Genomic DNA, 14,817 nt, shown 5'->3' with positions numbered 1-14,817 from the left:
CTGTTGTCCCTCTCAGCATTTTACGCGCTCTCTCTCTCTCTCGCTCTCTTGCTCTCTGTCATTGCTGTTCTCGCTGCTTCATTCATGCCGCTGTCGTCGCCGTCGCCGTCGTTGATGCACGCATGCCCCGCCGCTCCATTGGCCATTCGAGCCGAGCTAAACTGACTTTGGGTCTTGGCTTGAGGCTCAGTCGAGGTAGGTTTCTCTTGTTTGGCTTGCGGCTCTGCGTTTCAGTTCAGTTTAGTCGTTCGAAACGTTTGGTTTGTACTTTCTGGTTTCTGGTTCTGTGTTCGCTCCTCCCTGTGCCGCCTTCTGTAAGAAGTGCCGCCGTCTAACCGTGTAATACGTTAAATCCATTGATTTTCCTTCAACATTTATTTGTGGACATTTGGTTATAAACTGCCAAATCCCGAAATGCATTACAAAAATCAACTCTGATAAACAAACTGCAAGTTTCAGCCGTGGTAAGTTGCACACGTATGAAACGCACGTGTTTCGCCCATTCCATTTAGTGAAAAATCAATGCTCCCCAAGCCGCAATGCAGTTGCCAAAAAAAAAAACAACACACCAAAATGTAACAATACAAGAGACCAAAGGCCTCTGGAACTGCCTTGACCTCGCAATCAGCAAGCACGAGGCCCGGCTCTCTCCTGATTGGTTACCTCCTGCTCTTGTTCTTGCTCCTGCTCTTGCTTTTTTTCGTACCGTGGAACAACTGGCTCCGTTAGACCCGGTAAAACTTCAGCATAGGTAATCAATATAGGCCTTTAGCTAAGTGCCATTGCATAATTCCTTAGCTCTAGACAGTGGGACAACAATGGGTCCGTTCTTTGCTCTTTCGCCACTCGAGTGCATAATCTCATTAAAAAGAGTGCAAAGTTTCAGTTTCACGCTGATAAAGTCCGCTTTGCAATCGGTCTATATACAAGCATGTTCTATATATATATATATATGTATATATACCATATAAGTATGCATTTATCAGCTCTGTCTCGCTGGGATGTGCCAGAAGTGGAGCTTAGAGGCAGTTGGAAGGGAGAAACATGAATAAATAAGCCCCAAAGACTCACAGAAGGTAACGAGGTCTTAACTATTCTATTAGTACTCACATATCTTAGACTAATCACCTAATGAATCGCTATTAATAGCTGGGCTGAAATGCATTCCATTAGAGAATCTAGAGAATTTTGCAACAACTTTAGCTTAGTTGCATTTACATCTGATCGTAAGTTGATTTCATTGACATAAATTATAAATGCGCTTGTTGTTTTTCCGGAAAAACCTTTGCAACATGTTAGCTGGGAATTTCGCAAAACCTGCTCAACAATTTATCTAGTTATATCAATCTAAAGCGTCGCTCATGATGTAATAAATTAAGAACTCAATAGTTTTTTTTTTTATAATATCTACTCGTATTTTTAAATTGCCAATTTGATACAATATTATTCCATATTATACTATATATGATATTATATCTTTAATGATATCAGATTTTCTTCATTTTTATAAGGCTATTTGTTAGTTCCAGTTAATGTCGAGTCAGAGCAATATAATTATGGGTTATACAGTGTGTTGGTATTTCCACAATATATATTTTCAAGATATTTTCGGATTTCAAGAAAACAACACTATCGGGTGAATTTGTAAACTTTGAGATTTTTATAATTTAAAGAAAAAAAGAGAAAAATGATATAAAAACAGATTTAAAATAAGAACTAGGGACTTAAATTGTTAAAAGACTTCTCTTAGCAAATAAAAGGGGAAACAAAGAAAATGCTTACACAAAATGTACATTCCAGTTCTCAAGACTAGGCACATTTGGTTTATAGGGTATCTACACGTCGACTAAGTACTTTATGACAACTGCGTACATAACATTTAAAAGATAAAGGCAATAGAACAAACTTATCTCATATGTCTAACCTATTTGCTTCGGGGAGTAACAGCTGCAGTCGGAGAAGAAACTTTGAGCAAACATAAACAGAATTATAGACAACGGGCCGTGACATTGCAATTATATATTTGCTATATTATTTGTTCTAGAAGCTGAGCTTTATTGATAATATTAAATAATTCATATAGCTTGGTGCGCTATTCAAAATCCGAGCACAGGTTAATTGCCTGCTAAAAACGATTGGATTAATGTTCTCTCCCCCCTATATAAGTATATGGTAATCGCACACAATATAATTATTAATATGAGCGTTTTTTAATCGCTTGTTATTGTAATAATGGCAATTATAAATTGTCTATTTAGGCGGAAAATTGATAACTTATGCTGGACATTTTGTTTTTCTTTTTATACCCTGAACCCATTAAATATGGGTATAAGGGTATATTGTATTTGTGCGAAAGCCAAATGTATGTAACAGGCAGAAGGAAGCATCTCCGACCCCATAAAGTATATATATTCTTGATCAGCATCAAAAGCCGAGTCGATTTAGCCATGTCCGTCCGTCCGTCCGTCCGTCCGTCTGTCCGTCCATATGTATGAACGCAAGGATCTCAGAAATTTTAGATGTAGGTGCTCCTAGTTCCCGCGCAGATCGAGTTTGTTTCCGATAATCGATAACTTACTCCGTTTCCAAGCAATCGATAAAAATCGATATCGATATCCTGTTTATTGGGCAATTTTGGTAAATAATAAGAGCAAGAGTCACCAAACTTGGCTTATAGCTTCTAAAATAGAATATATATATGCAATTGATGTTAGAAGAGGGTTCAGGGTATCCCTTAGTCGGGAGCTCCCGACTAGAGCCTCTTACTTGTTTCGGTTATGGTCGCTGACGCGTCGAAAGTTTGTTGGGGCTGAAAATGAAAACGTAAAAATGTTTTTGAAATTCTATATGTACATACATACACATTTATATTTAAATTTTAGCTGACGTATGCATTTTGTATTGATTTATAATTTCGTTTTCATTGCAGGCAAAGTTTTGTGGGCAATCATTAAACTAAACACGTAACGTACACTCAGGTATAACTAGGAACTACAACACACAATTACAAAAAAAACAAAAAAAAAACAGTAACAACAACAATAATGACGCCAGAGAAATCGGTATTAGCCTATATCAATCACCTCATTGTCAGCAATTTTTCATATTTCTGTAAGTATACCAAGTCCCAAGCTTAGATAGTCTTAAGAATTCACTTTAAGAGATTGGGTTTTGATAAAGAAACGTAGCTCCTCATTTAAATAAGGATATCATCTCGGATTTCTATGAAAATATATCAAAAAGAATTGTAGTATTTTAATATCCAGTTTTGTGCACACTAACACGACTAAGTTTCATATTCCAACTTTTTATATAATATAATATATTCTTGATCAGTATCAACAGTCGAGTCGATATTCCCGTCTGTCCGTCTGTCTGTTTCTATGCGAACTTGTCTATCTTTATGAAACCTTACAAAAGTACATCGTTCTTCATATAGCTGCCATAGGAACCATCAGTCGAAAAGTAGGTTCTTGTATGAAAAACTTTTTTGTTTATCACGATATCTTGACCAAAATCGGCATTTATTAGTTTTACTATGCTCCTCATGTATTTGCAAAATCCTATCAACATCGGACCACTATCATATAGCTGCCATAGGAAAATTCGGTCGAAAAATAAGTTGTTGTATGGAAAACTTTTTTTTTTTTCAAGATATCTTGACCAAACTCGCCACTTATAAGTTTCACAATGTTTCCTACATATATGCAAAATCTGATTTACATCGGACTACTATATCATATAGCTGCCATAGGAACAATCGAAAAGTAGGTTCTTTCATGGATAACTTTTTTGTTTTTCAAGATATCTCAACCATACTCAGTATTTACTATTGTCCTTTGCTTCCTAGATACAGGCAAAGCACTAAGAGCATTATGAAAAGTTTGGTTCTGCAAGGGTATTAAGTCTTCGGCGTGCCGAAGATAACCCTTTCTTGTTTGTATATTTAAAAAAAGTTAATTACTCCTATGTCAATAATGTACAACTGGTACTTGTAAATTGTAACTAATGACCTTTTGCAGTGGACGAAATCGATGGGTATCTTTATTATTTTGGCGGAACCTTGGGCACGCTGACCTTGACCAGCGTTGCGGCGAGTATTGCCTATTACCTGGTAACGCGACCAATACCGGAAAAACCATTAGTGCCTCTGGAAAATCAATCACCATTGCTGGAGGTAAGAATGCACCACCTTTATGCAGTTTATTTATTCTTTTTTGCTCGATTACCCACTTGCCACTGCCACTGCGGCCATTAGATCATCAATTTGTCAATTTGTTTACCTTAAGTTTGCTATTTTGATACCCTGTTGACACAGCAAATGAGGTTGATCCAATAACTGGGAGAGCATGTGAGAGACTATTTACAATAGTTTTTAAGAAGAAGAAGTGTGAACTGAATACTTTAGAGAGACGCTATAGCTGTTATCGATAAAATCATGCAAGAACTCGATTAATATCGGAAATAGAAAGAACCTCTACATTAATTTATATTGTAATTCAAAAACGATCTATTAGAGGCCCTGCGAAGAGAGTATTTGCTAGTCGAGCACTCTTGACTATATATCATTTTAGCTAGTTGCTTTTGTTCTTGCTTTTTTATTTGTTGAGGTAAAACAGAAGTCTTTGGTCGGCCTTTGATGTGCACATGTCTCTGCTTCTAGTTTGCTGCTGTTGTCGTCACATGATGTTTCACTTGGTTTTCTCATTGTGAGCCATTTTTTGGCTCTACTCTGGTTTGTGGTCTATTTTTGCCATGACGCGTCTGCTACCGTGGTGCAAATATTCAAATCCCACGCTCCAATTGTCGGCCTATACGAATGCCACTTGCCAAAATGTGCAATATTCATGTTACGTTGACGTTGTTGCTGTTCTTGCTAATAATTTATCAAGTGCCGTGCCATAAATCATGTCATGGCTCAATTGGTATAGTCTTTTGCCTTAATTAGCGAGCTGTAGCTCAATTGCTGCTAATTCGATAATAGTTCGATGTATGCAAATTGTTGTAAACATTTGGCATATGCATTTATTGACACTGCCGACAATTGGTAACTTTTGACCGTGTGCAAGTTCATTTCTCATTTGTTTATTTCATTGTAAATAAACAATATCCGCACAGATATTGACATGTAAAACAAACAATTCAGCCACACACATGCAATAAGCACACAACAATGGCGCGAAATTCACGAAAAATGGCCGCAAACAGTTGATATCGATAAATTATACGCTATAAATACCGTTACTGCACACACAAAGCATATATTCCGACTAGGTGGCAGCGCCGCGCAATTAACGAATGATAACGAACAGAGAGCACAACACACAGACACACTGACACACACACACACACACACACAATACAATAAGGAAGTGTGCACGTAATATAATTATGCACATATTTACAGCTGAGTGACAGGACAGGGACAACCTGTCTGCCGATGCAACGGTAACTTCTAGCGCCCATTTGGCACATTCTCATTTAAAATGTCGTGTGAATTACGAATGCGAAAATGCAAATTGGGTTGCTTATTAAATATCAAATAAATCACATATGTCAATTGATTTTGAATGTGCAATTAATTTTAAGTGTGCATAATGAAGCGAAACGTAAACAATCAGTGCAAATAATAATTTGCCTTGGCGATTCGACAATTATCTTGAATATTTGAGGTTAGAATTGAACGTGTAAGTTATCGATTAAGTGTTGTACAAATCATTTAGGTTAGAATTCGTGAAGTGAGGTTAAAAACGAGTTGTTTAAAGTTAAATGCAGCAATAAAATGCCTAATTAACAGGATTAAAGGCTTACCAAGTGTGAATTCTTTTAATCCCCACATGGCAGCTAATTCATAAATGAAACCAAAACAAATGTTTTTTTTATGTTTGTTTAAGTTTAAAATTGGAATCAACACCTTGCTCCTGTTATTAATCATAAATCATATTGCCCGCACATCAAAGGGCAGTCGAAGTCGAATTCCCTGACACAGACATGTTAACATAACCCCCCCTCGCCAATAACCCCCGATCGGAATCACCTACCCCAACGACGACGACGACGTCACATGCCAGCCCCTGTGATCGCAGATCGCGTGCACATAGCAGAGCATCGCAGGCGGGAGGAGACGGAAGAGACATCCTGATCAAGCCAAGGAGCTGGCATAATAATGGCAAGACAAGCTATATGTGAACAGCAAAACCGTTTAATATGAAAACTATAAACGAATGAAATTCCTAGGCATCCCCCTCCGCATCCAACCCAGAAACCATCTCCGAAATAGCCAACGATTTGATATAAAACACTCAGACGTTCTCTCGGCAGGCGAACTGTTAAAAATCTATTGCCAAAATCATTTTTAGCCACGAGATTTGCCGTTCAGTCCGAAATTCAGCATCGTGTCGTCGAGATCTCCTCTAAAGAAAGGCAGCCAAGAAAAAATATATAAAATAGAATTTCGTCTGCTAACACAAAAAGCAACATGTACATATCGTATATATATGTATAAGTCACGCAATATACTCAATTTTGTTTTTTTTGTATATAAATAATAGCTCGCATATACTAAATATTATAAAGTGAACAGAAAGAAAAACACACACACACACACACGAGTTGCAACAAATTGACGAAAATACGGTCGTTTAATCATTACGTAAAACACGGGCCAAAAAATTGAACTCATAAAAAAAATTGAGAGAAAATAACATATTTAAATACATTTGTCAAAGTGTCAAAGTGCCGTTGTTTTCGCTCTATTGCCCGGGCCTGTAAGCCCGAACCTCCCAAGTTCAAGATCGCGCCCGTGTTTTTAGCTATACGGGCGAAAGGCCACCGCCCAGTCGATCTATAAAAAAATAAAGAAAGAAAAATGAAAGAAAATTTATCAGAAATGAAAAAGAAAAACATGCATAAAAAAAATAAGCTTTAATAGCATCGTTGAAATCATTTTCGTTCTAATTCGCGTTGATATATGGTTTTATTATTAATAAATTATCGAGCAGAGAAGTGTGTATATTTTGCAGTTAACTTGAGATTCGAACAGGTGCAAAGGCAACTCTAGGTGTTTACTAAATAACGATTCCGAGTGCCGAAATACCGGAAAAATGCCATGTGCGTTTAATTGAAGCCTGGCCATAATACGTTTCGGGCAAATGGGCAGAATCCATTAGAAATGTCTCATCATTTATGCATTAGGCCAGGCAGCTGTTATTTGTTTGGAATACTCAAGTGCTTTATTTTTTTTTTTAATAACAAGCATTACATCAAGAATTTTAGAAATGCATTTACTTTGTAGGAACTTAGACAAAATTCTGACAGTTGCAAGCCAAATTTCTTGGGTCCTACGGACGCTCAATTTTACTCAATTAGAAAACTGTCGGAAGACTATCAGAAGAATGTAAAAATCAAGACAAATTAAATTAATATATATTTTGAATTTATGTTAAGGACAATTCCTTAAGATAATGCTGTGTATTAATAAAATGATGGACTTTGAACTGATATTATTAGGGATAAGGCTCATGGGACTATAAAATGACAGCTATTTCATCTGTGTATACTAGAGTTGTGTCGTTTAGTTCAGACCAAGTTCGATTGAACGGGTCATTAAAATGAACTACTGAGCTTATTCAGTGATAAGTGAACTAAATCGGTCATTTAGTTCACTCGTTCAGCTACTCAGTCGGTCATGAACGATACATTCTTGATACTCGTTCAGTCGGTCATGAACGTTGTATGCAACTCAGCAGTTCAGTCGTTCCTGAACGATACATTCAGTTCTTAATAAACATAAAATATATCGGGATTTGTATTTCACTGTTGATTTGACTGCATAACTGAACTAAGCGAATAGTTCCTGACGGACTGAATAGCTGAACGAGTGAACAAAATAACCGATTTAGTTCACGGCCAGAAAATGAACGAGTGAACTTATTCAGCACATTGAACTACAAATCCCCACTCTAGTATATACTATTCTAGAAACTACATGTTAATTTTGGACTCCATTTTTCATGAGAAAAGTATATCTAAAGTTTACAATTGCCCGCTCTACTGAAAATATTGCAATCCCTAGATATTTTCATATGGAAGTTTCGGGCTACATCAGAGCTGAATCCCAGCTAACAAATATGTTTAGATATATGCAATTTTTAGGCTGAGTCTAGCTCAAAGGTTTTTATATGCATTCGGGTTTGTTTTCTGTTTTGCAACTGAAGTGAAAATAGGTTCTGTCTATGGTTAAAATAAATCGCATCGGTTCAATATCTTTAGAGAGAGAGTCGAAGCTGTCGGCGTTATTCCAAATTATTTTTCGGTTCCGATCAAAAACAAATTGAATCTATTCACAATTCACAGCCCGCACTAGCCATAGTTTATGGCATTTTTATGGCATCTACAATTACCATAATTCAAATAACAATTCCCCATTGATATTACTCAATCTTGCAATGCCTCAGAGGCAGCCCAACGAGCCGCAATCGCCTTTCCCATGACTCAGGCCCGTTCTCGCATGGGATCCTATATATATACAGATTTTTTTGTTTCTATTTGAGTTGTGCAAAATATTTGACTATCTATTAAATTGTTTTCTTCTTTTTTTGTTGCCTCTCTTTTTGTTGTGTGTTTTGGCCGAAAGATAACAACAGAACAACAGAACGACTATTTTTAAACATTTGGGGCAGGCCAACCAAAAGTCGGCCGCCTCGTCGATATATCGACTGAGTCTGGGCGGGGTCGGCAATTGGGGATTACGGATTGGGGCTACGGCCGGGTGCAGTTTGACAGTATTTAAATAATTATTGAGAACAGAATTGACAGCAGGCGTCATAATTATAATTCGGCTTTGATCCGAAAAGAGTTAACGCAAACTGAAAGGTTTACAATTTGAGAAGCCCAACAATATTGGGCTAAAATTTAAATATATAAATAAATTGAACGTAGAGAAAGAAAAAACCGCAAACTTTGATTCGATTTGCAGCTATTTTGGAAAATGTGCATATTAAACGCGACAACGTCTGCCGAACTGAATAATATATAATATATATACAAGTGAGCTCTCTCTCTCTCTCTCTATCTGTGCAAACAAATTCGCGCATTAAAGTCGAATATAGCAATAAATCTGTGAATTATAGTGTTTAAATCCTAAACAAAAACAATGTCTTGTTGCGGCCAAACAACCACCGTGCGCGTGCCCATCGAACTGAACAATCAGAGCGATGTGCTCAAGGTAAACACAACTAGGAATCAAGTTGCCCCCTTCCCACCCATAAAAAATAAAAAAACAAGAAAAAGAACCAAACCTAACCCTGCTTTCTTGAAGATGCGCGCCAAACTAATCAAAAACTATTTTTGCTTCTTTTTATCTTTGTTTCGTTTATTTTTTATTATTCTCACACATAATTTGTTCCCTTTCCCTGCGGCCAGCTTAAATACGATCCACAGCTAGACACACAGCACAGGGTAGGCGTGGCATGCCCCTAGGGGTAGGCAGCCTTATTGTTTATTTCATTCAAAAATATCTATTCGCATCTAAACAAATCGATATCGCAGTTCTAACTTAAAAAGCCAACGCATTATGATTATAGTTTTATAACCAACCAGATTTTTAAACACATTAAAAACAAACAAAAGCGATATCTTCGGCACGTCGAAGATTTAATACCCTTGCAGACCCAATCTTTTCATAAGGCTCTAAGAAGCACAGAGAAAAGAGTAAATGCCGAGTATGGCTAAGATATCTTCAAGAACGAAAAAGTTTACCATGCAAGAACCTACTTTTCGACCGATTGTTCCTATGACAGCTATATGATATAGTGGTCCGATGTTGATAGGATTTTGCAAATATATGAGGAGCATAGTAAAACTAATAAATGCCGAGTTTGGTTAAGATACCTCGATAAACAACAAAGTTTTTCATACAGGAACCTACTTTTCGACTGATGGTTCCTATGGCAGCTATATGATATAGTGGTCCGATGTAAATAAGATTTTGCCTAAATGTAGGGAACATAGTGAAACTTTTAAGTGGCGAGTTTGGTAAAGATATCTTGATAGACAAAAAAGTTTTTCATACTAGAAACAAGCCTGTCTTCTTCTATGCGTTCCAAATTGCACGACAAAGTTATAATACCCTCTGCAAGGGTAGAAAAAAGTACCCTTCCCCTCACTAGCCCAATCAGGTTCCCCCTAAAAGCCATCGGGCACTCTGGTCTATTTTGATTACCATTTTCATGCCTCAACACATTTGCCATAGTCCAATTTTCTATTCGCAGCTGTTAGCCATAAAGGAAGTGGTCTATTGCAATATAGTTTAAGTCGATCGCACTTTGCACCTACTATATCTCCGATTGACGTTCGTTTGGCGATTGATGGTCTTATGCTTTCTGCCCAAAATAAACCATATATCATGCCAATTGAATTTTCAACATCAACTAGAATCACTTTTGGCTTATGTCCATCATTGCAAACAGATTTATTGGCTGGAAAAACCGCAAAACAATTTGTTTTTACGTCTGTGCGACAAACTAAAATAAACACAATTTATTTAATGTTTCAAGTAAATTAATATTTATTAGAGTAAAAGAAAAATACGCAAGACAAAAAATAAAAAGGAAAATATTTTGTCAAAAGGAAAAAAAAAACTTAGCTCAAAGATAAACTTTAAGGCAAATTGGAAATACTTTTAGAATAAAAAAAGGGGTTTTTTTAAGCCCCAATGGTAATATTTTAATATTATAACTATTTCTATTTTAAGATAATAAAATACTTTAAGCAAAGCGAACAAATCCAGTTCAAAAGCAGAAATATCGCCCAGATTATTATCGCCAAATTATTGAAGGGAATCTTTGGATTCTATATATACAACATACATATATATTAAAAAATCTGAAAACTAGTTTACCATGATTATTTTAATATTGTTCTGGGCTAGTTCAGTTTGCGAATCGAACCAGCTTGCTGCATTTAGCTGCCCTGCGTGATCCTGGCTTATTACATTCATGAGTCCAGGTTTTGTTTATTTTATTTTCCAAATTTTAATGAAACAATTTTCATATTTCATTAACAACTGCCCGTTCTGCTGAAAATATTTTTAAAGTGAAATATGGTTAAACCGAATCCGATTCCTGAGGCCTTGACCATTTTGGCTAAATGTATTTCAAAAGATATTGCTGGACCAAAATGTGGTTCGATTCATATAAGACTGGTTTGTTTTAAGGCTCTCGAATCATTTAAAACTAGGGTTCGCTTCAAATAGTTGGGCTTGAATAAGAAATTGAACAAAGCGCAAACAAGAATTCGGGGACAAAAGGCTATACGAACAGTTTTTGGAAGGAACATTTAGCAAAGGATTGCATATCATAATGTACTTATAATCCTACAATAATATCATATTCAGATTTAAACATCGCCCTGGCATAGTCATAGTCAGACTATTCACATTCTGTTTTCTCCCATCGAGAATCTCTTCAAATCCTTCACTCATTTTGCATGCGACACGATTTGTGTTCTTTTTTTCCGTTTGTTTCCAATGTGTTGCAGGGTCCAGAACAAATACACGTCTCCAAGTTCTACAAGGAGTCCAAGAATGGCAAATTTGTATCCTACATCACAGAGAATGTGCGCACGTTGTACCAGACGTTCCGCGAAGGTGCCTACGCCTCCAACAATGGACCCTGCCTCGGCTGGCGGGAGACACTCACGTCGCCCTATCAGGTGCGTGCAGAATATCCAATCCCATGCTCCACACTCTTTGGCTAATGATTATCCCATCTTCCAGTGGATTAACTACGATGAGGCGCTGCTGCGCGCCAAGAACTTTGGCTCCGGGATGCTGGCATTGGGCGCACGGCCCAAGCAGCTGATCGGCATCTACTCACAGAACCGGCCAGAATGGATACTCTACGAGCAGGCATGCTACTCGTTCTCCCTGGTTGTGGTGCCTCTGTACGATACATTGGGTCCGGATGCCTGTGCCTTTATCATACGCCAGACGGAAATGTCCATTATAATTGTCGAGGACGACGCCAAGGCGTCCATGCTGCTGGAGAAGGCGCCACGCAGCCTGAAGATCATAGTTTCCATTAAGCCCATTCGCCAGACCACACTGGAGCGTGCGCGCAGTCGTGGCGTCCAGATCTTCTCTTTCATCGATGTGGAGAAACTAGGCGCTAAGGGCAACCATCCGGAGGTGCCGCCCACATCGGAGGATCTGTGCACGGTCTGCTATACCTCGGGCACCACCGGCAATCCCAAGGGCGTGATGCTCACACACGGCAACGTGGTGGCCGGCGTCTGTGCGGTGATACTGCAAATGGGTGACCATCGCATCCGGGCCGGAGATGTGATGATCTCCTTCCTGCCGCTGGCGCACATGTTCGAGCGCTGCTGCGAGAATGGCATCTACTATGTGGGCGGCTGTGTCGGGTTCTACTCCGGAGACATCAAGGAGCTGACCAACGACCTGAAGATGCTGAAGCCCACGGTTATGCCGGCTGTGCCGCGCCTGCTGAATCGAGTCTACGACAAGATACAGAACGATATATCTGCCTCGAGCCTGAAGCGCGGCCTCTTTAACATGGCACTCAAGGCCAAGGAGAAGGAGATCGCCCGCGGCGTGCTGCGTCGCAACGGCTGCTGGGACAAGCTCGTCTTCAAGAAGGTGCATCAGGCCTTCGGCGGCAATCTGCGTCTGATGGTGGTCGGCTCTGCGCCGCTGGCCGGCAACGTGCTGACCTTCATGCGCTGCGCCCTCGGCTGCCTGGTGCTGGAGGGCTACGGCCAGACGGAGTGCACGGGCGCCATAACGCTGACCGTGCAGGGCGACCATGTGCCCAATCATGTGGGTCCGCCCGTCTCCTGCAATGCCGTCAAGCTGGTCGATGTGCCCGAAATGGAGTACTTTGCCAATCAGAACACCGGCGAGGTCTGCGTGCGCGGCTCCAATGTGTTCCACGGGTAAGCTTCCAGTTATTCCAATTGTGGCAGTTACTTCTAATAAACGTGTGCAACTGCAGCTACTACAAGGATGCAGAGAAAACGGCCGAGGCCATCGATACCGAGGGCTGGCATCACACAGGCGACGTCGGCATGTGGCTGCCCAATGGAACACTGCGCATCATCGATCGGCGCAAGCACATCTTCAAGCTCAGCCAGGGCGAGTACATTGTGCCCGAGAAGATTGAGAATATCTACACATTGAGCCAATATGTCAACCAAGTCTATGTCTATGGCGAAAGCTTAAAGGTGAGTCCAACAGGGGTAAGCTCTAAGATTAGATATCAAAGTAAATGCAATCGAAATTACGAACTCATCAACATAACAGAAGGGTTGCTTCAGCTTTGTTAGTTTTGTTAATTTATCCAAGTTGTGAAAAGTCAACCTTACAAGATTATGACTAGATAGTTGCAAAGGGTTCAAGTTCACTCTTTTGTGGGTGAAAGATCAGTTTTCTAATTTAAAATACTTCAAGACTTGCCTTGCAAGGCACTACATGGAAATTTAATCAAAAAATGCCGTACTTAAATTTTGCAAAAGTGGAAAATGGGTGGAAATGAAATAAAATGAAAAAGTTCTTAAAATAATAGCAACTATTTGAAGAGAATGCTGATAAATTAAAGTGAAAAAGTGATTTAAATTTAAAATATAATTTGTTCAAACATTATTAAATTGTTATATGTAGAGCTGCATTATCGCTGTTGTTGTACCTGATGTCGATGTCCTGAAACAGTGGGCCACGGAAAACAATGTACGCGGCACATTATCCGTCCTGTGCAATAATAAGAATGTGAAGGAACTGATCATGAACGATATGCTCAACTGGGGCAAGCAAAGTGGACTAAAGTCATTCGAACAGGTGCTTAAGAATATATGCAAAATCGATCGATTTTAAATAAATAGATATTTAACATGTAAATTCATTGAAATTCAGGTCAAGGATATCTACATGCATCCCGATCCGTTTTCAGTGCAAAACGGACTCCTGACGCCCACATTCAAGGCCAAGCGGCCGCAGCTGAAGAGCTATTTCAAGCCCCAACTGGAAGATATGTATAAACATTTGGATTAAAGCAATAAACAAAACAAAAGTTAACCAAGAGCAACGAACAAACTAAACAGCATTCAAATTAAATAACAGCATTACTTTATGCCTAAACTGAACAGAACAAAGATTAACAAACAATACAATACAATATTTTGAATACCAAACAATAAGAAAAGAATAACAATAACAATATTTATTATAGTATTTTAAAACGAACAGCAGTCACATTTTTTAAAGTTCCGTCAATTCTTAGCATGTAAGCAGCGCAAGAGATATATGCATATATATATCATGATGATACAGATACGGATTCTTAACTGACAAACCACTTTTGGCAACAGCATTTTTCTATATAATTTAATCAATGACTAGCAGCTCTTATCAAAAAAAAAAAAAAAAAAAAAAAAAACAAAGTTAACTATTTCCTAACCCCTATGGTTCTTTATTTAGAATGCGAAAATGTTTCATATATTTAGCAGGAAATGCGTAGTCTGAACGAAAACATATACATTATTGACATATTGAGACAAATTTAAAAAAAAAAAAACAAAAACCAAAGCTTTAATTACCTAACACTCGTATACTACACTCAGCGTTAGTTAAAATAATGAAAAAAAAAACATTTTTAAAAATTATATACTATGCTAAATTATAAAAACAAGAAAAGAAGAAAACTAATACGTTAGGTAACTTAACATACACGCTTTAAGGAAAACTAAATTAAAAGTGAATTTCCAACTAAAAACAAATTCAGCGCAATTACTGAAAAATGAACA

General features: G+C 38.3%; 1 protein-coding gene across 4 annotated transcripts; it reads left to right on the top strand.

Moving 5' to 3' along the window:
• The first annotated feature begins 260 nt into the window (after positions 1–260).
• On the top strand, positions 261–14,089 carry LOC115771559 (long-chain-fatty-acid--CoA ligase 5). 4 transcript variants are annotated; one of them, XM_030717304.1, is made up of 8 exons: positions 261–464; positions 2,930–3,111; positions 4,023–4,177; positions 11,539–11,712; positions 11,777–12,954; positions 13,014–13,242; positions 13,679–13,852; positions 13,928–14,089. In XM_030717304.1, exons 2-8 carry the CDS (start codon positions 3,045–3,047, stop codon positions 14,063–14,065), a joined length of 2,115 nt encoding a protein of 704 aa, XP_030573164.1. In that variant the 5' UTR covers positions 261–464; positions 2,930–3,044; the 3' UTR covers positions 14,066–14,089. The 4 variants fall into 4 exon arrangements, with proteins under 4 accessions (XP_030573164.1, XP_030573167.1, XP_030573166.1 ...); XM_030717307.1 differs by lacking the exons at positions 261–464; positions 2,930–3,111; positions 4,023–4,177 and adding exons at positions 6,410–6,480; positions 8,978–9,226; positions 9,424–9,459; XM_030717306.1 differs by lacking the exons at positions 261–464; positions 2,930–3,111; positions 4,023–4,177 and adding exons at positions 8,938–9,226; positions 9,424–9,459.
• The last annotated feature ends 728 nt before the right edge of the window (positions 14,090–14,817 follow it).

Source organism: Drosophila novamexicana, unplaced genomic scaffold (assembly GCF_003285875.2).
Source record: "Drosophila novamexicana strain 15010-1031.04,08,12 unplaced genomic scaffold, DnovRS2.1 tig00000072-arrow-arrow-pilon, whole genome shotgun sequence".
NCBI classification, from domain to species: domain Eukaryota; kingdom Metazoa; phylum Arthropoda; class Insecta; order Diptera; family Drosophilidae; genus Drosophila; species Drosophila novamexicana.
Note: the sequence above shows the minus strand (reverse complement) of the source record. Positions and strands in the feature narration are given on the sequence as shown.

What these genes read in the sequence shown, in the direction of transcription:
- LOC115771559 (XM_030717304.1), top strand. Translation starts at nt 3,045, where the DNA reads ATGACGCCAGAGAAATCGGTATTAGCCTATATCAATCACCTCATTGTC. An exon ending in GGCTCCAATGTGTTCCACGG is followed by an intron (nt 12,955 to 13,013) that starts GTAAGCTTCCAG and finishes GTGCAACTGCAG; the next exon opens with CTACTACAAGGATGCAGAGA. An exon ending in GACTAAAGTCATTCGAACAG is followed by an intron (nt 13,853 to 13,927) that starts GTGCTTAAGAAT and finishes ATTGAAATTCAG; the next exon opens with GTCAAGGATATCTACATGCA.